General features: G+C 45.7%; 10 protein-coding genes across 10 annotated transcripts; 4 read left to right on the top strand and 6 right to left on the bottom strand.

Annotated features, from left to right (window-relative positions):
- Nucleotides 1–342: 342 nt before the first annotated feature.
- On the bottom strand, nucleotides 343–776 carry N7495_007859 (uncharacterized protein; the record flags this gene model as incomplete). The annotated part of the gene is made up of 2 exons (XM_057210510.1): nucleotides 343–615; nucleotides 717–776. The coding sequence occupies 2 exons, from the start codon at nucleotides 774–776 to the stop codon at nucleotides 343–345; spliced, it is 333 nt and encodes a 110-aa protein (XP_057060053.1).
- A 330-nt stretch (nucleotides 777–1,106) lies between these two features.
- N7495_007858 (putative ubiquitin conjugating enzyme (UbcB)) lies at nucleotides 1,107–1,701 on the bottom strand (the record flags this gene model as incomplete). The annotated part of the gene is made up of 2 exons (XM_057210509.1): nucleotides 1,107–1,424; nucleotides 1,534–1,701. Coding segments are annotated over 2 exons (486 nt in total), but the record flags the coding sequence as incomplete, so codon positions are not given.
- A 384-nt stretch (nucleotides 1,702–2,085) lies between these two features.
- Nucleotides 2,086–2,830, bottom strand: sec11 (signal peptidase complex catalytic subunit SEC11; the record flags this gene model as incomplete). The annotated part of the gene is made up of 4 exons (XM_057210508.1): nucleotides 2,086–2,286; nucleotides 2,349–2,385; nucleotides 2,442–2,624; nucleotides 2,682–2,830. The coding sequence occupies 4 exons, from the start codon at nucleotides 2,828–2,830 to the stop codon at nucleotides 2,086–2,088; spliced, it is 570 nt and encodes a 189-aa protein (XP_057060051.1).
- Nucleotides 2,831–3,193: 363 nt separating this feature from the next.
- Nucleotides 3,194–4,120, bottom strand: N7495_007856 (uncharacterized protein; the record flags this gene model as incomplete). Its single annotated transcript, XM_057210507.1, has 3 exons — nucleotides 3,194–3,748; nucleotides 3,824–4,044; nucleotides 4,099–4,120. 3 exons carry the CDS (start codon nucleotides 4,118–4,120, stop codon nucleotides 3,194–3,196), a joined length of 798 nt encoding a protein of 265 aa, XP_057060050.1.
- A 2,070-nt stretch (nucleotides 4,121–6,190) lies between these two features.
- N7495_007855 (uncharacterized protein) lies at nucleotides 6,191–6,421 on the top strand (the record flags this gene model as incomplete). Its single annotated transcript, XM_057210506.1, has 1 exon — nucleotides 6,191–6,421. One exon carries the CDS (start codon nucleotides 6,191–6,193, stop codon nucleotides 6,419–6,421), a length of 231 nt encoding a protein of 76 aa, XP_057060049.1.
- A 1,839-nt stretch (nucleotides 6,422–8,260) lies between these two features.
- Nucleotides 8,261–9,990, top strand: N7495_007854 (uncharacterized protein; the record flags this gene model as incomplete). The annotated part of the gene is made up of 4 exons (XM_057210505.1): nucleotides 8,261–8,481; nucleotides 8,541–8,636; nucleotides 8,703–9,032; nucleotides 9,084–9,990. 4 exons carry the CDS (start codon nucleotides 8,261–8,263, stop codon nucleotides 9,988–9,990), a joined length of 1,554 nt encoding a protein of 517 aa, XP_057060048.1.
- A 487-nt stretch (nucleotides 9,991–10,477) lies between these two features.
- N7495_007853 (putative RTA1 domain protein) lies at nucleotides 10,478–11,665 on the bottom strand (the record flags this gene model as incomplete). Its single annotated transcript, XM_057210504.1, has 4 exons — nucleotides 10,478–11,222; nucleotides 11,285–11,434; nucleotides 11,490–11,589; nucleotides 11,644–11,665. 4 exons carry the CDS (start codon nucleotides 11,663–11,665, stop codon nucleotides 10,478–10,480), a joined length of 1,017 nt encoding a protein of 338 aa, XP_057060047.1.
- Nucleotides 11,666–12,454: 789 nt separating this feature from the next.
- On the top strand, nucleotides 12,455–15,143 carry N7495_007852 (uncharacterized protein; the record flags this gene model as incomplete). Its single annotated transcript, XM_057210503.1, has 6 exons — nucleotides 12,455–12,811; nucleotides 12,871–13,870; nucleotides 13,926–14,053; nucleotides 14,107–14,646; nucleotides 14,698–14,758; nucleotides 14,818–15,143. The coding sequence occupies 6 exons, from the start codon at nucleotides 12,455–12,457 to the stop codon at nucleotides 15,141–15,143; spliced, it is 2,412 nt and encodes an 803-aa protein (XP_057060046.1).
- Nucleotides 15,144–15,665: 522 nt separating this feature from the next.
- N7495_007851 (uncharacterized protein) lies at nucleotides 15,666–16,364 on the top strand (the record flags this gene model as incomplete). Its single annotated transcript, XM_057210502.1, has 3 exons — nucleotides 15,666–15,829; nucleotides 15,936–16,042; nucleotides 16,105–16,364. The coding sequence occupies 3 exons, from the start codon at nucleotides 15,666–15,668 to the stop codon at nucleotides 16,362–16,364; spliced, it is 531 nt and encodes a 176-aa protein (XP_057060045.1).
- Nucleotides 16,365–16,883: 519 nt separating this feature from the next.
- Nucleotides 16,884–19,325, bottom strand: N7495_007850 (ChAPs family protein; the record flags this gene model as incomplete). Its single annotated transcript, XM_057210501.1, has 8 exons — nucleotides 16,884–17,051; nucleotides 17,113–17,487; nucleotides 17,544–18,469; nucleotides 18,526–18,806; nucleotides 18,857–18,981; nucleotides 19,047–19,101; nucleotides 19,128–19,175; nucleotides 19,303–19,325. The coding sequence occupies 8 exons, from the start codon at nucleotides 19,323–19,325 to the stop codon at nucleotides 16,884–16,886; spliced, it is 2,001 nt and encodes a 666-aa protein (XP_057060044.1).
- Between the last annotated feature and the right edge of the window lie 17 nt (nucleotides 19,326–19,342).

Genomic DNA, 19,342 nt, shown 5'->3' with positions numbered 1-19,342 from the left:
GCCTCTTTTGTGTGCTGGACCTGTATAATCCCGCAGGAGCGCTCTTACGGCCGTAGACACTTGAATGGAAGCAAGTCAATGTCGAGGCGTCGAGGTTGGGAACTATGTCGGCAATTCGCTGCCTGTACTCGTCACTGACGCTGTGCATCTACGGGATGTGATAGGCATTGTCTACGTGAAGTAGACGACAGAAGATGCCTTCGCTCTGGGAATTCTCCTGCAACTGCCCCAGGTGCGTTCTGTCGCCTGCCAGTGTCACGTTTCTGGGACTATTGATGCAGGCCAAGGTGATAGAGCCATCTAGATACGCTTGGATCTTTCTGGCAGACAGGGCGACAGCTATCATGCCGCCCCTGGACTGCGCTCCTGGGCCAAAATGGAGACTAGACCGCGATGAAGAGCTATTTTCAAGCAGGTCTTTCGAGATAGTGCCTCGGCAGCATATGCGGCGGCGATCTCACCTGATGAGTGACGGACTACGGCCATGGGGACGACACCCCAAGACCGCAGCAGATCAACAAGGGCAACTATACACGACAACTCGCCAACCGCCTGGGGCTTAAATTCAAGATCTGAAAAGTGATGTTTTGGGCAAAAGACAGACTGATTTCGCGACTACAATAGGTTGTAATTACTTGGGTCAATTTTGTATCGTAACATGCTAATACTAGCCTTCAGTGTTGTTACTATGAGATAGCTCTCAACAGCGATCTCACGGACAGCTCTTCAATCCAACCCAATCCAATCTTCTGAACGTACCATATTGTAGTGACCATACTGATGATTATCAGCATTGTGCTCCAGCAACCGTGGCTTACTGAATCCACTGAACACCAAAAACAACAGGCATAGCAGCTAAAGAAGATTTTCAGGCCAATACGCTTCTTAAAAGGACATAAACAAGAAAACCCTCGGAAGAGAAAGACATAGACTGGTTGATTCTTGAATCGCATTCTTATCAAGGCTTCGTAATGGTATGCGCTAAAATGGTCACAATGTGACGAGATAACCAAAGCCAGAGGCTTCATCCAGGCTTTTCATCATCTGTAAAGATGCGAGAGAGAGAACCCTCCCGCCAAAGCGTAGCGAGATTCTGACAGCCTCAGCTACTTCTTAAGTGCGTGGGTCTTGGTGAACTGACGAGCAATCTTATCGTAGTCCTTGCGATCATTCTTGTATTTCTCGGCGATCTGTGCTTCAATCGCATCGTCGGGCATCGGCTCAACGAGCAATTGGCGAACGAATTCCAAAACTGCAGCAAGCTTTGAGCTAGGCTTCCACTCGTCAGCACGCAACATTCCGAGACACATAGTTCCCTTTTCACAGTCAACGTTGGGGTGGTAGATTTTGGTGACGAAAGAAACAGTCGGAGGCTTGAAAGGATATGAGGTAGGCAATGAGATGTTCACGATGAATCGGCCATTCTGTTCTCGAAAAGGGATTTTAGTTTATATGCGTTAATGGATGCGGGGAAGCCCGCCGGTCTGTAGCACCTATAAATGGTGAAGCACTTTGGTTTCGAAACTCACTTACCTCATAGGGGGATCCCTCAGGACCATCCAAAGTCACTTTCCATTCATAGAGGTTGTCTTCGTTGGCCAATTCGACCTTGATGCCATCTGGTGGCGACTGGGTAAGCTCGGCAAGCTCCTTTTCAGCAATTTTAGTTAGCCAAGTCAGTGATTCAATGGTAGCAGGAGCTCCTGGTCAGATAAACTCGCCTTGCTGATACGCTTTCCACCGTTCATATTTGCGAGCGCGTGGGTGCGGGGCGCGTAATGATGGGTATGCGGGGTGTTGAAGAGACGCGGAGCTTTTGAACTCGAAGCCAAAAGATAAAAAATCGAAAAAGCGAGTGAAAACAAAATATTCTATCAATTGGAGACTGGACAAGTGGGGGGGGGGAGCTGATCAGGGAAGTGAGCATTGAATATGGAGGAAGCTCCTTAAGTGGGGTGTTGGGGAAATACGTCAGATGAAAAGTTTAGGCTGCAATTCTACCCGCAACATATCAATTAGACAAACAATTGCCACTTTTAAGGCTCATATCTTATTTCATCTCATTTGAATGGCTAATTTTACCGATTACTCTCGTTGAAGCATGACCATCAACCCCATTACACCAAGTAGGACAGTCTTGAGCCAAGGGTGTTCGCTCAGCATAATCGTCACATATCCGACCATGGGGATATAGCCGCGCACGCTGCCAACGATATCTTCGTAACGGTTGAGATGATCCTGATTCCGAGCATACAACTCAGTGTCATCGGCAAGGTTGTTATCGCCCTATAGAAGAATAAGAACATATTAGCCTCAATAGTGAAGTTGTTCATATTGATCGCACTTACCTTGGTCAAGAGCATGTGGGAGTCCGGAGCAGAGTTACTTTGATTACAGTCAGTATACAAACGCAAAATATCATACCGAGGTGTTTGACGTACACTGTAATCTCCTTCACTTTCTTCGTCCTGCCTTCTAGCTCAGGGTACGTTCGCAGCACCCGGTGAACAATTGGGATATCCTTCCCTCGCACATTATAGACAACAACTTCTCCGACCTCCGCACGAGGGCTCCGGTTCCAGAGGAACAGCAGGTCACCACGCTGGAATGCGGGCTCCATTGACCTTGGCAGTGGTATTAGATAATGGATTTTTCCAAGATTCGGAAAACGTAGCGCTTACCCGGACAGAACGACGACAATAGGCGAGCTGGACGCGGAGAATATGGAGAGACCTTTCCATAGCATAAATGCTGTAGAAAGAACGAGCGCAAAGTTCAAAGCTTGTGCAACTGTTTGGCGCACATTTGTGACGCCGAGTGATGAGAGCATGGCGTATGGCAGTCTTAGGATTGGAGCAAGGCGCGGAGAACTGGCGAGTGACGATATGGAGTAATCTATATTGAGAGAATTTAGCACAGAACAATAAGCTCATAACAAAATGAGTGCTCACAATTGGTCAGCAGAGCTGGATGTCTTTACTGTTGAATATAATTGTGGAGAGGTCAAGGTGGCCTAAACCTCGGCGCGTCAATAAAGCCGCGCCTTGGCACTATCTAGTATAGATCAACTCCCCGAGTTCCAACAACGCCAGGTTTGTTGCAAGCAAAAAATTTTTTGCGCATCCAATGTGAAATTGATCGGGTATCTAGTTAACGACTGTTTGTTTGTAATAAGAATCGGTGCTGAGAGAACTCAGACAGTTGGTTCCTGCGATATAATCTTCTGAATGGTTTTCTGCGTCTCCCGGTCTGTGCTACTGTTGACCTCGTCAAGGACTAGGACACCACCATCACGTTGCGGCTGTACTAAAGAAGATTTTAACTCTAGGTAATTTTCCCCAACCTCAGCATTCAGTAGATGAGAACGAATTCGCCGACGTAAAACCGCTCTGGCAAAACTGAATAGCTGTTTCTGGCCTTGGCTTAATGTGTTGGCAGTCAGTCCGGCGTTAATACCTCCATGACTAGACACAGATGCCCAAATTTCTGTCATCTCGAGCACTTGCTGGCACTCATCTTCCCCGATTTCGTTGAATGGATCGAGGTTCTTTTTGAATGAAGTGCCATCAGGAAAAAATGTTGGATCCTGGGGTACTGCGATTATACGCTCGCGCAAAGTAGAGCGATCTATTCTCAGGAGGGAGACGTCATCGATGATCAAGTCGCCCTCACATATAGAAAGTGGATCCAAGAGGCGTAGAAGGAGGAGGACGATGGAAGACTTACCACTATCAATAAACATAAGTATCTAGATCAAACTATACTAATGTTTAAATATCATATATAGGTTTCAAACTCACCTTCCTATTCTTCCGCAAATTACTACCTTCTGGCCAGCTTCGATTATGAATGTAAGGTCCCGTAGAGCAAGATTTTCCGATTTTGCTATATCTACAGCTAGCTCTGCACCATAGTATGATGCAGAAATATTTTGGACTTTAATTCTGCCTTTCTCTGGCCATAAAGCTGGTGGGCGAATATCCTCACTAGGTAGATCTTCTAGAGGAGTTTGCTCGCTGAAAGATTTCAAACGAGAAACGGCGCCTATTGAAGTTTCCAACAAAGTATATATTTGCATAAGACTCGATAGAGTCTTACCTAGGCTTATGATTGACACCATACTCGCACCTATAAAGCCAGTGCTTGGGCGAAGTTGCGTAGCAAGAACAACTACTAGCAATGCAATTACTGCTACTATAGTGCTAAGTACAAAAGCAAGATATCGAGTAGGTCATTATTAATAGAAATATAATTTTCCGTCCAATTAAAGGCTCTAATAGTAGCTAAACCCTTGATTATATCAAGAAAATGGGTACTAAATCCCACAAAAATTAGCAACTAACTTCATCATTCTGACTAGTGTAGATCTTACTAGAGCGGACTCTTGGCCTCTAAGTCTAAGAGTCGGATTTGACGGGACGTGCGAAGGTAGAATCTTTGAACCATATAGAGAATCAAGATGACGAAGGGATAAGTGGTGATGATATAGGGAGATGGCGTTGCAGCAACTACAGCTCCTCCTATGGCAATCCAGGTCTGCAAGGATGTATTAATTAAGGCCTATGGAAGCTCCCCGTCGAGAAGTGTCATATCTTGGGAGAATAAATTGGTCACGGTTCCGGTTTCAGTTTGAGAAAAGAAGCTTAGCGGCGCGGAAACAACTGTACGCAGAGCAGTCTCATGTAGACGGAACCCAGAATTGCGAATAATCAATATTAAGCTAATCAGTGCCTCGCCTAGTATTACAGTCAAGGCCAGGACTTGGAAGAGGGCATATATACCAATATAGAGAGATCTGGGTCTGTTGAAAGAGTCTGAGCTCTAATAACTTAACCATATCATCGGGAAATTGAAGAGGAACCCGCAAATTATACTTAAAGAGAGGAATGTAGTCAGCCAGAAAGCACCGATATTTCGGCCATAGTGTGAAAAAACGGTCAAGTCGCCTATAGCTCTGTTTAATGCACCGATTTGGGGTTCAGCCATGGATGACTCCTCGCTTTTGGTACTATAGAGAGGTGATTCTGCTTGAATCTGAACCTCGGTCTCGATTTTAGACTATCTAACAACTATTGAACTAGGAATGTGGTGGACATCAGCTCGGATGCCAAGACTGAAGATATATTGTGAAGGACTAAAGCTAATCTTGAATTCAGAACTAGCTAGGCACATGCTATTTACAAAATCCTTGAAGAACGTGAACAATTCGGGGTGGAATCGTGAGGTATGCGGTTGGTGGGTCACGTGGTACAACCACGTGATAGTTCACCAGGATTCAACCTGTTACAAAGCACATTTGCTGTAATTGATAATGACGGCAGCTCGAATGACTAGAAGCAGCTAAGAATGAGGATAGCCAGCTGCAAAATCGTGTAAACTGCTGCTGCCACCTTCCCGACCCCATGTTTTATTAGTTTTGAGAAGTTTATGAAAGGAGGGAGGACAGACAAGCTTAATAAATTAGAACACGATACCATCCACTAGTTTGACATGAAGAGCAAGGAAGATGATCCTGGGCACTGAAATTCCAATGAACACAGCCAAGGGCAGTATCGATAGAATGATCTTTTCGAACTTAAGGGTGAAGTCAAAGTCACTCCGACAACCCTGAACGACAGGGCCAAAGGAGGCATCATCAACACAAAATATTGCCATATCGATGGACATATGATCCGAACAGTTTTTATATGTCTATCAATGCAATGGACCTTCAAGGTCAAGATAGAGAATCAACGATTTGTATAAACTACATGTACGGCAACATGAATTGAAAGGTTGAAATTGATTCCGGGTTTATTCCAAGGTTAAGTATTAAGCCATATGACGAGACTATCGGTAATTCGTGGGAGATAACTAGCACTAGACCAGGATTATTATGTGAATGGCGCTACCTATCGGGGGTTTATAACCTCAGAATGTAACCAAACTAAGTACCAAATATTTATTTCTCAAATTTGCAATGCTAGTTGACACCTCTATCTAGACAAGTCACTTTTTGCAGCCTTGAGAGATATTCCTTACTATTTCAAGCAAACTGTCGCTCCACCAGGACTTATCTTCTCCACAATCTTACATTATCTTCAGTACTGGCTCGCGCACCTCATCGCATAAATTAATATGTCGGCCCCCGGACTATATATTGCTAGAAATCTTGATCAGATTCCATTCTTCTTAATTGCAATTTACAATAATGAAAAGCCATCGGGGTTACTCTCGGACGGGCACAGACGATAAATTCAACGAGGATGATGGGATCTCCGAGCTGCAAGAGATGGGCACATTTGATCACAGGTTTCGTCTCGCATGGAACTTGATCAGCATGTTGATGTTTTTATCGGGGGTAGTCATGATACTAGTCGCTAAGGATAGAAAAATGTCCGACAAAGAGTGCGCTGCACAGCTCAGCGTCTGGTGTGCGTAACTTGCTTGAAGCAGTTGAGTATGAGGAGCACGACTCAGCATCTTCGCCACTCAGAATTCTGGCTTCACGGGAACTCCCTTAAAAGGAGATGGAGGATAAATGGAAACAGTTGGTCAATGGTGTTTATTCCAACTTATATACGCCTGTTTATGCCTAGTTCTCTCCGAGTGAGCAAAATTTCCCCCTAACCCCTTCATGATCAACAATATAGACCCATTCAAATTTTTGCGTCATCTTCTATTTATTTAGAGGGAAAGATTTAAACAACTCTGTAACCTTGTTTCCACTAGTCCTCTTTCGGTGTAGCGTGAGAAAAGACTCAACAGATGGCACTGATCGATCTCTAAGTAAGCAGGGAGCAGCCAATCATGCTCACTGAGTGTTCATTGGGCCTCAGTTGTCAAAGGAAGTGATTTGGGACCCACTCTTCGGTGTGTATTTAAGCCAGATTACACTCTAGTTAGAAAATTCAGTTTCATTCATTTGTGGCATTTGAATGATTGGCCAGTCTGAACCAGTCGACTTGACATCAGTGATATATCACGTGACGAGACCTGAGCCTGAGCCTGGACTGAAATTTACTCACTGAGCTTGACTCTGAGCGTCCTCATTAAAGCGGCGGTAGCTGTTTTAAGAAAGCCCCACCGTGGAAAGGAAATCTGCTACATAGAGCTACCTGTGTAGATCAACTCAAGAGAACCACACCAGTGCACTGGATAGATTTCATTTTTGATTTTACTTGTGAGTGGTTTGCGAATGACATGAGGAAGAATTCTGAGGCTTTTTATTTGGATATACATGTCTACGGGTCTATTCTTGCGAAGAAATGGCAAAAGATACCTAAGCCATCAAAAAGAATCTTGGAATCTTAGAAGCCCTGACTAGCTAGATAGCTTTAGTAAGAACAATCGATTCCAAGGGACTTATAATTATTGTCTTTTTCTTAATCAGGGCTCTAAGAGTGACAGATTATCTAATTATTGTATTGGATGGGTAAAGGCTATTCGACTGATGCAAAGCTCGTAGGCATATGAATAACCTTGAAACCAGGTGGTGGACAAATATAACGACATGTGCAACCTTCAAGGAAAGTAGATTATTCTTCAGATGTGGAGTCTACTGAGTTGGAAAAGCACTGGTAATACTGGTACTTCAAATCATGAGCTAAAAAAAAAAACTTCCAATGTAAACGAGTAGAACGTTGAGGTTGCGGTTGATTCAAAATTGCCAGGCTAACGAGATGATTTCGTGCACTCCGTAGTAGAAGAAGAATTTTAGAATTCTTCTGAGTGGCTGAGTGTTCAAGCCGCACTCAGCATGTTCCTATTGCCTACTGGATTATTCGAATACCTATGTTTGTAGACCTGGAAGAGATTAACGAGATTCACGATGAGGGGTGGCTGGAATTCCAAAGATATGTAAGGAATGCCACCAGCCCCATCGTAAAATTGAGAGTGATAGCCGTTCATGTCTTCAATAGTCGAGTGAAAGGTTTTAGCTGGAAATTGGAGTAAAAAATCGCGCGGGTGAGGAAAAATATTGTCGAAACATAGGTTGCAACTTCATTGGCGACGATGATTGTTCTACTCATCTATTGCAAATAGTGTGCAAAGGCTGTCTAATGCAAATTAAAGCTTCAAATAGCGCTATATTTGACTTCGGTTGCATATTGTAAGGGGGTTGGAATTCCTCGGAGAATTGCCCCTTGTAACCCACAGCAACGAATGCGTGCAAAGGAGCTTAACTCGAGAAGCATAGAATAACACGAGAATCTGGCAAAATTCTGGATATTCTTGTGGGCAGAATTTGAGATTGACTCCTACCTATACACGGTAAAGTATGGATTCTCCAAGCAGCGGCAGAAAGTCAGTTATCGTCGACGCAGAAGACGAACTCAAGTTTCCTTTGCAGAATCATTTGCGAAATGAACATCATCTTGAGATTACCAAAGATGGAAAGTTCGTAAGGTGGTATCGCGAAAATCCGAAGCACCCAAGGAACTGGAGTACAAGTCGGAAAATCTACGATGTTGGACTTGTATGCCTTCTGGATCTTATTATGTACGGCGAGTCCTATATCAGTGAAATCTCTCGAACGAAAGGCTAACTAAGTTTTCCAGAACTGCTAGTAGTACTGCAGGCGCAGCGGCAGCAAAAGCAGCAGAGCAGGATTACCATGTTACCCCGACCTATGCGACATTTTGCTTCGTGACATTGTATGAGCCCTAATATCTCCCAAATACTGCAGACTGAGCCATATCTAACCAGTGCATGATCGACAGATTCTTGCTTAGCCAAGCTGTCGGCAGTATTATATTCCCTCCATGGTCTGAATCCTTCGGCCGCAAGTATACGTACATTTTCTGCAGCGCTCTTAGCTGTATCTGCTGCTTGGTGATCGGAGTGGTGGAGTCGAACTCTGCGGCTATCACCATGAGAATAATCGCCGGATTTTTGGCTTCTATCCCGGCCACTGTGGTGGGCGGAAGTATTGAAGACATGTTCAATTCCCAAGACCGAATCTGGGTGATGTTCTTCTGGACAGTTGCATCAAATATTGGCATGATTATTGGACCTATCATGAGCAGCCATTTGATTGAACTGCTTAACTGGTAAGCTGGAATGTCTTATTTTCTGTTTCCTCACTCTAACGAACTATCTAGGCGATGGGTTTTCTATGTGTATGCAATCGCTCTTGGTATTACAACTGGCGCTCTCTGGTTTATCCGCGAGTCGCGATCTTCCTTGCTCCTCACACGCGAAGTGAATATACTCCGAAATGAGATATTGTCACTTCCTCCAGCATTGAGCCATGATCATTCCATGGACTTTGCAACTTTTACCAAAGAAGCCCTCTTCCGCCCTGCTCAATTTTTCTTCAGAGAGCCCATAATATTTGTCACCGCCATCATGATTTCGGTTTCTAATTCCATCATATTCATTTTTACCGAGGCATTGCAACCAATCTATCAAAATTTGGGGTTTTCTGCCGCTCAGGCATCCCTTATATTCATGGCTATCGGGTTGGGTGTCTGCTTCAGCACATTGACCCGCATTCTGGACACCCACATTTTTAACAAAAAGCGTCGCCAAGGCCTAACCACCAAGCCAGAAGACAAACTTTTGGGACTAATCATTGGTTCTCCGGCCTTGGCAATTGGTCTCTGGTGGTTTGCCTGGACGATCCCTCCCATCCTAAAGAGTGCGAACATCCCGTGGATCGTTCCCACCATGTCTCTGGTCCTGGTTGGATACGCTTTAACCGAGATAGACACTTTGATGTATGGGTACATAGCCGACAGCTATCTGACTTATTCAGCTAGTGCTACTGCTGCAGTGGCATTCCTGCGCGGAGTGCTCTGTGGGACTTTCCCTCTCTTCACAAACCAAATGTTCCATTGGATGGGGGCGAACATTGCTGTTTCTGTTTTGGCAAGTGTGGCAACCGTTTTTTGCGCTGTACTGCCCTTGTTTATGTGCTATGGAGAGCGAATAAGACGACGAAGTCGCTTCGCAAACCACAGCTGGGAGATCCAGAAAGAGATTGGAAACGACGATGATGATCTATGATCTAGTTGTTTGTTCTCGTTAATTTTCCGTGACAGGTCCGGTTTACAAGGCGCTGCCACTTGGGTATGCGTGGGCAGTATCCAAGCTTGTTCTTGCCTATTGACTTTTCTTGTATTTATGTGTCATCAGATGCAAGTTGTCTATTAATTTTGAAGCATTTCCGTATAAAATATGATAAAGTAATAGCAAACATTGCGGTATATAAGTAACCAGGTACCCAAGTAGTAGATAACTACTACCCGCCAGAAGTGAGGTGATGTAACAGAGGTTGAGTCAGATATGTATGATGTTGAATCGAGGTGTCTTTAGAACTCGCCTTGAAGGAGAGATTTGTCAAGAATGGAAAAATAGAAGGAGGAGAGTGCTACGAATAGTGATTCCAAGGTTGCTGAAATCACCTTCGGGTGTGGTATGTGAATGTTGAACGATATTCCAAAACCACGTCCCAGATTCATGCCCAGTTAAGAAGAGCTGGCGTATTACCACTCTACACAGCCTGTGCAGTCTTGTAATGAACATCAGTAGGCTGAAGGACTTCACTGACCTCCCAGTACTTCTCTTTCTTGCCCTTGTTGACAATCATGCCGAAAATATCGAATGGATCAATAAATGTCATATACAAGGGACGATCATCTTTGAACCCAGGACCCTTGATCTCTGTTTGACCGTCTTGGGCCAAATAAACCTTGTTCGATCGAGGAAGTGCCTTCATCGGATGAAAGACATTAAGCAAAGTGGTGTTGCCGTACATGAAAACCACTTCAAAAACCCAGAAGAACCACTCTTGTTTAATAATAGGACTGATATTCTGAGCATCGCTGGAAGCACTCAAACTGGCAGCAGTGAAATACTCGACTGTGCGGTAGATGGTTCGGATAGTGATGAGTGTGCAGCTGACGTACAGCACACGCAGACAGCGTTTAACTTTATAGTTTAGTACCCCTCCTCGAGCGCAGTTGAATTGGAACCGGGAAGCTAGTGTCACGAAGCCCGCCATCAGAGCAAGCTGCATGATAAGAGCCGCCTTCAGTAATGCCTTTCCAACGTTTTGGTCAGCGACTGTTGAGTTGTCGTTGGCGATTTTAACACCACCATTTGCAGTGATAACTTCAATCGCTATGCCCATAGCAATAAAGGTTGTATACACGCGGCCTGGGTGGATGGGCGAGTGATACGGAATATAGTAGAGTATGCGGCCCAGGATAAAGTAGTTGGCACTTTCATATACAGGACTGTTGCTCAGAGGGTCAGCGGATTAAAAAAAAAATAGCCCTAGAGAGAAGATTTAACTTACGGTCCGGCGAGAAGACAGACCGTACTCGCAATATAAACTCCAACATTTTCCCATTGATAGAATGCACCAATAGTGCGCGTTATGAATCCAGCAGTAAACAAAAGAGCAGACCATGGCAGTAGACCTGTCACTTTCCAGGAATGATATTTACTGCCATCAATATTAGTAGCTGTATACGACTGTGTTAAAAGTTCAAGTGTCTTACAAGCATTGAAAGAAATGGATCGCTCCTGAAATGAAAAAGAGAGCAGCGAAGGCGATGGGGGCACCCTGGTTCGGTGCATAGTACCACAGACTTCCTTCTTCTACTTGACATTAGTTTCGCTGATGAGTCCCCCGAGGTAAAGTAAAGAACTTACGATAAGATCGGGTCTCTATCATTGTTGATGTATTTGTGGATATTTATGTGAAATATTGATAATATGGAGAAAAGATATGTCGTAAAGCAATCCAAAGCTGATGGAAAAAGCAGTTCTTAAGGAAACATGATAAGATTATATAGGAGGCCCTTGAATTAGAATTTGAGTAAACCTCTTCACATTCACTGTTCAGCGTACAGACAAGCGAAAACGAGATTCCCGATTAGGTCGAGGTTGCGGACGAATCACAGGCGCTCTGTAGAGCTAAAAAGGTGGGATTTGTGGCAGTGGCATATGTACTTACGGCAGCCATAGCGCATGGATCTGCTGGGCACCAATATAAGGCTTGCAGGAAATCTTGGAGCATCTCGGCCCCTTTCCGATCCATGGCTCATGCGTGGGTTCTCGTGGGCTGGCAATGCTTGACTATTAGCCGAAAAGGGTAATATTCGTACTCGGGGTCTTGGCGGTGCGGTGGGTCAGATTTTTGGCAAGCCTCTGAGCCTCACAACGACGTGACAGTGGAGTCAAGAACCAGGAGAAAGAAATCTAAGACATTGGTGGAGTAATTGCCCAAAGCGAAGGTATCAGATGAGCCTTATGATACTGCCATATGAAACAACATGAGAAGGAAAAACAAGGTTAATTGCTACCGTAGATCACGTGATATCAAAATATTGTTGTCACAGCAACAATATGCTATTCCAGATCGGGCAATGTGATCGATGATCTGTGGACACCGAATTGGCTCGACGCTGCCGGTCTTCAATCCTACACATCACTTTGGAGCCTCACATACGGACAGCTCAAAATGTTGTCAAAGCAGCCGCAGACATCGCTGTTTCAAGTTTATCTTCGTTTACGCCCTCCAATCACAAACAAGCGCGATGAATCCGAATCCGAACGGTTTCTCATGGTCGAGCTGCCAGAAATATCCGAAAGTGACAGGGAAATTGCTGTACCTGTTCCAACACATGTCACTCTGCAGCCACCCAGTGACTCGCGAAAGCGCGCTATCGAGAAATTTGGATTCACAAAAATCTTTGAAGAGATCGCGTCCCAATTAGATGTCTTCCACGATACCGGCATGGGATCACTAGTGCGAGGCGTCTTGAAAGAAGGGCGAGATGGATTGGTAGCAACTTTAGGCGTTACCGGCAGTGGAAAGGTCTGTAAGCTCCATAAATCTATTCTATGGGTGATAGCTTACCGGGAACATAATTACAGAGCCATACTATTCTAGGATCCAGATCCGAACGAGGAATGACCCAAATGGCCCTAGATATCATCTTTCGATCACTGGAACCAACTCTCAAGACCGAGGATAATAGCATAAGTCCAATGCTACTCGCTTCCCTGGCAGCATCAGACACCTCCGAGGCCCAGTTATTCTCCGCCCAAACTTTCCTGGAAGCGGTATATGGTGATTTCAATGGTCGTAGCTCAAGGGCTCAAACGCCCATGAGCCCATCTCGTGCAAATACCCCACTCACGGTACGGACACCCCAAATCCCTATTACCCATGAAGGATCGCCAATCGTGCGTCTGTCTATTCCTGGACGTAGCCATCCCAGACTACACAATGCCCCTGGAAGCCTAAGCAAGGATCGACAGACCTTTGGCCTATCGTCGACTGAGCGACCTGTATCTTTCAACTCTATTCCCTTCACCCATCCCAATTCTTTTGAAGCAAACTTGGCTAAATCACAACTTATTGTTTTAAAGGAACCGACCCCTGCATTGGTTTTTCCCCGCCGTCAACCTCGCGAACGTCCTACCGCACCCCCCAGACTCCCCGATATCAGCCATCTCGCAGTTGAGCTTAGCCCGACATCTAACTACATGGTACTTGTTTCCATGTATGAAGTCTACAATGACCGAATCTACGACCTCTTATCCCCGGCTATCAACACTGGACAAGGTAACATGTCTCGCGGAAATGCCCAAAAAGACCGTCGACGCCCGTTACTGTTCAAATACACTGAATCCTCCCCGGAACAGAAGCTTGTATCAGGTCTCCGGAAGATTGCTTGCAGCACGTATGAGGATGCACTACACATTCTTGACATAGGCTTGACAGAGCGTAAAGTTACCGGCACAGGTGCCAATAGTGTGAGTTCCCGAAGTCACGGCTTTTTCTGTCTGGAGGTCAAGAGAAAGTCACACAGCAAACGAGACGGCGAAGCCACATGGGTAGGCAACACTCTCACAGTTGTGGACTTGGCAGGTAAGTTATTCTATCAAAGATAGTTATCTATCAAACGGGTTATTGACAAAATCAGGTTCTGAACGAGCAAGAACCGCTAAAACAGCCGGGGCTACTCTCGCAGAGGCTGGCAAAATCAATGAAAGTCTGATGTATCTTGGTCAATGCCTTCAAATGCAAAGTCACTTCCAAGATGGCGCAAAGGTAAAGATTTTTGTCTTCCAATATCCCTTGGATCCATTGCTAATCTAAAGTAGACTGCTCTTGTTCCCTTCCGCCAGTGTAAACTGACCGAACTCCTGTTCTCTAATTCTTTCCCATCTTCGAATCAAATGTCCCGAGGACTCCACCCGCAGAAGGCCATCATGATTGTTACGGCCGATCCTCTGGGCGATTTCAACGCTACATCCCAGATTTTGCGCTATTCTGCACTTGCTCGTGAGGTAACCGTGCCTCGTGTTCCATCCATCACCGGGTCCATAATTTCTGTCGCCTCTGGTAAAGACCGACGTTCTGCTGCTACTTCTACTAGCGGCCGTACAACACCTCTTTATCCATCCTCCGAGGAAATGGAGCAGGCCATGGCCGAGATCGCACGTCTCACAAAGGACTGCCACAGTTTCGCTGTACGACTTGCTGAGGAGGAGATTGCCCGTTCTGAGATCGAAATGAGACTGAGAGCAGCTGAAAATCGCGCAATGAACATTGAACAAGATGTTCGAGAAGAGTGTTGGGCCGAAATGGATGAGATGATGGAGCAGGAACGGCGGCGATGGCAGAATGCGTGGGATGAACAGGTTAGTAAAAAGCTGCCTTGAAATGATCGCCTAGATACTGAAAACTTCTAGATTGGTCGCAACAACGAACATGTAGATCGAAAGATCGAGCTTGTATCGAGGGGATTTAACAGTGAGTTGTCCATCCCACCAACGCCCGAAGTATTACAACGACTCTAACAGCGTGTGCAGTTTACGAAGACCCTGAGCCTTCCACAAGCGAGCGCATAGAAGAACTTGAAGATGAGAATGACCGTCTTCGAAGCCGCCTTGCTACTCTGGAGCGTGAGATGAATTCTCAATCCCCTACTCGCAAGCCCAGGTCGCACGCTCCTGGCCCCCGCTCAGCCAACATACTCGGTCGTGAGAGTGATGTTCAAAATGCCATACAACGTATGAATCAACTGCGCCTCACAGATACCATGTTCACCACTTCATCCAAAACCCCCTCGCCGGACAAGAAGCCAAGAAAGATGGCTACCAGAAAGTACGACCTAGGTCCTGAAAACGAGATCTAAGCAACACCCACCCTACCCCAAATCATGACCGTTACGACTTTTTTTCTAGCATAGGTCCAAGGGCTTGCTTTTTTGTCTTTGCGTTTCAATCCAGAGATTGAATTGTTTAAATACACCCAAAAGGCGACGATATCCTTGATTAAGGTGCTTGGAGTATCCTCTGTGGTGATCAGAAAATATGACTTTTAATTCATGACTCGCCTTGTGTATTTTATTGTTTAGATGTTGGAACTAAATACAGGTTGAATTCCTGATGCTGCCGGAAATTACACCATACCTCGGTACGACGTTGAGGTGTTTCATTAATATTTAAATACCCCAAAACCCATGTCGTCACTCCGGTTTTTCACACCCCTCTCCCTTGGTTCCCCCTTTGGAGGACTGGAACCCTGTAATGCCACTCTCTTTCCATTTATAAACCGCGCTCCCCTCCAAACTGATTTTTCTCTCCCCATATCTCATACTCCAATCTCATACTCCTTTGATTGATATCAAGTTCTCTCATACCATCCAAATTCCACAATGACAACTCGCAAGAGAAAGGATACTGCGGAGAAGCTTGTAGCTCTTCCCAGTGACGAGAGTGAAGAGGAAGAAGAGTCAGTAGCTCTATTCTTGCGTCTACATTGGTTTTATCCAATTCGCCCGTGCCATTATGCGCAGAACCTTATTGCGATTGTGCTTACGTTGGATGATGGCGCATTGATCGCATTACCTTGCGCAGCCAATAACCTTGCGTAAAATGCCGAAGAGGTCCAAGTGATCCCTGCTAACTCGATGCGCATATTGTAGATACGAAGATTCCGAGCCCGAGATCGTGAGTGGCGAGGACGGAGAAGAAGATGAAGAGGATGCCTCTGACGATGATGATGACGATGAGGAAGAGGAAGTGCCTGAAGGTATGTGCTTGTCTCATTTATTTCTCTTTATGAATTCACGCTAAAATTATCTCTCGCAATAGCACCCCCGGCTGCTAAAAAGCAGAAAACGAAGCCTGTTGCCGATGAAGATGCCAAGGTTGATAATGAAGGAAAATATGAGCCCACTGGGGAAAAGGATGAATTGGAAGAAGAAGAGGAAGAAGAAGAAGAAGAGGGCAACGAGGAGGAGAGTGAGACTGTTGAAATTAGCGGTCCTGCCAAAGCCGCAGTTGAGGCCAAAGGCCATGTTGTTCCCAAGGAATCGGATCTTCCTGAGATTGAGGATGCCTTGGAGGACTAATTGTTGCGACAACGGACATACTGTCATCAATCAATTGAAACAATTGGCCCTTTGGTGCTTTAGCTTTACTATTGGACGAATTGTCCATGTGTCATTGCCCCTTCTTAAAAGATCGCTTGCTAGGAAATGATAACTAGTTATATGTTAGTTTCTTTTTGTATTGAAGATAACTCTATGATCTAGCGCCGAATCGTCCAAGTTCTTAAAATTTCGGATAAGTAGAGTTGTACCTGAGCCCTAATTTAATTACAGTCAAAGCGTTTCAGTGATTGCGCGATTACACCCCCGCATCTTCTTTCCATTCCTTATCTACCAATGTAATTGGAATTATACACTGATATGCATTACATAACATGGATCTGAAATACAGAGACAATCGAGGGACAGGATGATTAAAGGAATATAAGTCTCATGAATAATGGTCATTTACCAGGCGCGTCGCATCTATTTCAGCCGGGGAGATAAAGCAGGAATAAGAGCCTACAATCCGCCGGTCGACACCCTATACTTAACAAGGATTTAGGCGTCACTTCCGCTGCTACGGAAAGTAGCGCAGAGCTGACAGTATTGATGTGTGAGATCCAGAACAGATTGGGGCAGGTTGGTAGCCTGAACGATGCTGCGAACCTTAACAGCACCTTCGTCTTCGATGAGCTTGCGCATCATGTATAGAAGCTCCGGAGAGAACTATATAACAAAAAGTCAGTATCTACTGTGAATGGGCAGGGGGGATATTTAGTGCTCTTACCTCAGAGTACCAGCGATATTGCCATGCGATCAGACGAATCAAGGCACCCAGCATGGCCCTGGTATCGTTCCTTTGCTCGAACAACTTCAAAATGCCACGTGTGGCTTTGGGAGAAAAGCGAATCGCAAGGCAGCTCTGATATGCCTCAATACTCTCATCAAAGTGGTGAAGTCGATTTGCGAGCTCACCAAGGATTTCCCATTCCGTTGCTGATTTTTTGTATTCCATCGCCTGCTGACGGAACTGGGCCATCTCGGTTCGCCAGATAGTGTAAATGCGAAGATCTTCATACAAAACCATGAAAAGGTTATCCAGCCATCGCTCACACAGGCGCTTATTGCGGAAATGCGTGTAATCGTTGTGTGATGGATCAGGCTGTTGAAGGATTGTTAGTAAGCAATTACAAGTGACTTCTTTATGGGAAATCTTACAACATCATTTCCGGGCTTAGCAACCTCGGAGGCCACTGTTTGCTCAGGGCGCTCAATAGTGTTCTCGCCGGTATTCTCATTTCCGTCGCCATTGGTAGTGGGCTCAGCGCGATCGACAACAGAACCGGAACCATCATCCTCATCCGCGGTATCTCCGTTAGTTTCGGCATCCAGTGACTGTGCAGGCTTGGGCACATGATGTCTCTCGACACGATATTCTTCTTCCATTACGAAGACCTCACTGCGAATTTTCAGAAGCTGATCCCATCCAATTGCGGCAGCAACTTTCGTCAACAGATTGTAGGCCTTCAAGAATGTTCCCTGGTATCCTGCAGCATGTAGCTTCCGGAGAGAAGGGTGAACATAGTCATGAGGATCTCCTTGCTTGGGCTGACCTTCGTCAATCTCGTCCAGAATGCTCTCGGCGAGAATCGGAAGCATAATGCGGGATGGCTGAGGCATGCGTGGTGTATCTTTGTCCTGGTAAGTGAACATAGGACACGAGTTCAAGGTGAGAAGTGCCAAGTCCCATTGTTCCATCCCAACATAAACCTCGGCCAGACGAGCCCAAGTGCTGAACTCGCTTGGGGCGGCGGTTACCGCGCGTTTGGCACACTCCAAGGCCATTTCACCCTCACCTTTGCTTTGACAGAAATCGGCTTGGCAATCGAGCAAAGCGTAGTCCATCGGAACATCTTGGAGAGCGTCGTACATCAACCGCACGGCTTGTACTTCCTCATCAGCCATAATTTGTACCCGGGCCAGCAGGGACGACACCTCAACATCACGCGTGCGCAGCTTCTCAAACAAATTGATGCCGGATGTGTAACGACCAGTTGTATAGATATACTTAAGGATACCTGAAGTCAGGTGGTTGCTTACGGTGTTAGGAACTTGGGTTTCAGGGTCAGAGCTGAGCTGGCGGCCTGTAGTATTGTCAGATATACAGAAAGAAGAAGAGTGAGTGGGAAGTTGTCGGTACCAAGGAAGAACAGCTTGCCAGCCGCATCTAAGAACTTGTGCTCCATTTCTGTGTTCGTCACGGGGTTGAAGCGTCGCACGCCGACAATCTTCTTAATAGCATCTCCACTTCCATCATCAGCATACAAATAGGCGCGCAAGACTCCGCAAAGGAATGTTTCTAGCCAAAGGGCCTCGGTAGCCACGCGCTTGTCACCTCGCTCATCGATGCAGTAGCTTTCTAAGCTTCCGGGAATTTTGACCTCGACTCGCATATCCAGATGGGAGAAGGCATTGTAGCAACTGCATAGATATTAGAGATGGAACTAGTGTCGCCAGACGGGTGAGCTCACCAGTAGATTCCAGATACAACTTTGTGTGTCTTGTCGAGGGGGGAGAACGTGAGGGTGTTGACGTATGCAGCTAGGCTGGCTGACGAGGAGGCATCGATTCCAGTGACATGATGGTAAACGCCGGTCTATAAGAAGATCACTATTTAGGAACATTATTTCAAAGGACGCTGTGGATAGTAAAAATACGAACCTGGCGAGTAGAATTGGCCTTTGGTTGCTTCACCAGGTATACCAGATCCGGGGGCCTAGTTCTCGCAAGCTCTGCAATGACTCTGTTCGCGCATCGACGGCAACAAAGATGTCCTCCTCCTCATGGATCCTATATCATTAATCTGAGGTCAGTCACATATCAAGTGACTTGTGCAGCTCTAATCCCACCAGCGGGTCTTAATGAGCATGCGCAAGGATCCCGAGAAACACGTATCTGGGGAATCAGGGGAACATACTCAGGAACAGCGGGCGCGACCATAACGGCTGCACATGGGC

The sequence above is a fragment of the Penicillium taxi genome, assembly GCF_028828555.1.
Source record: "Penicillium taxi strain IBT 34144 chromosome Unknown utg000005l_segment0_segment0, whole genome shotgun sequence".
In the NCBI taxonomy this organism is placed as follows: Eukaryota; Fungi; Ascomycota; class Eurotiomycetes; order Eurotiales; family Aspergillaceae; genus Penicillium; species Penicillium taxi.
Note: the sequence above shows the minus strand (reverse complement) of the source record. Positions and strands in the feature narration are given on the sequence as shown.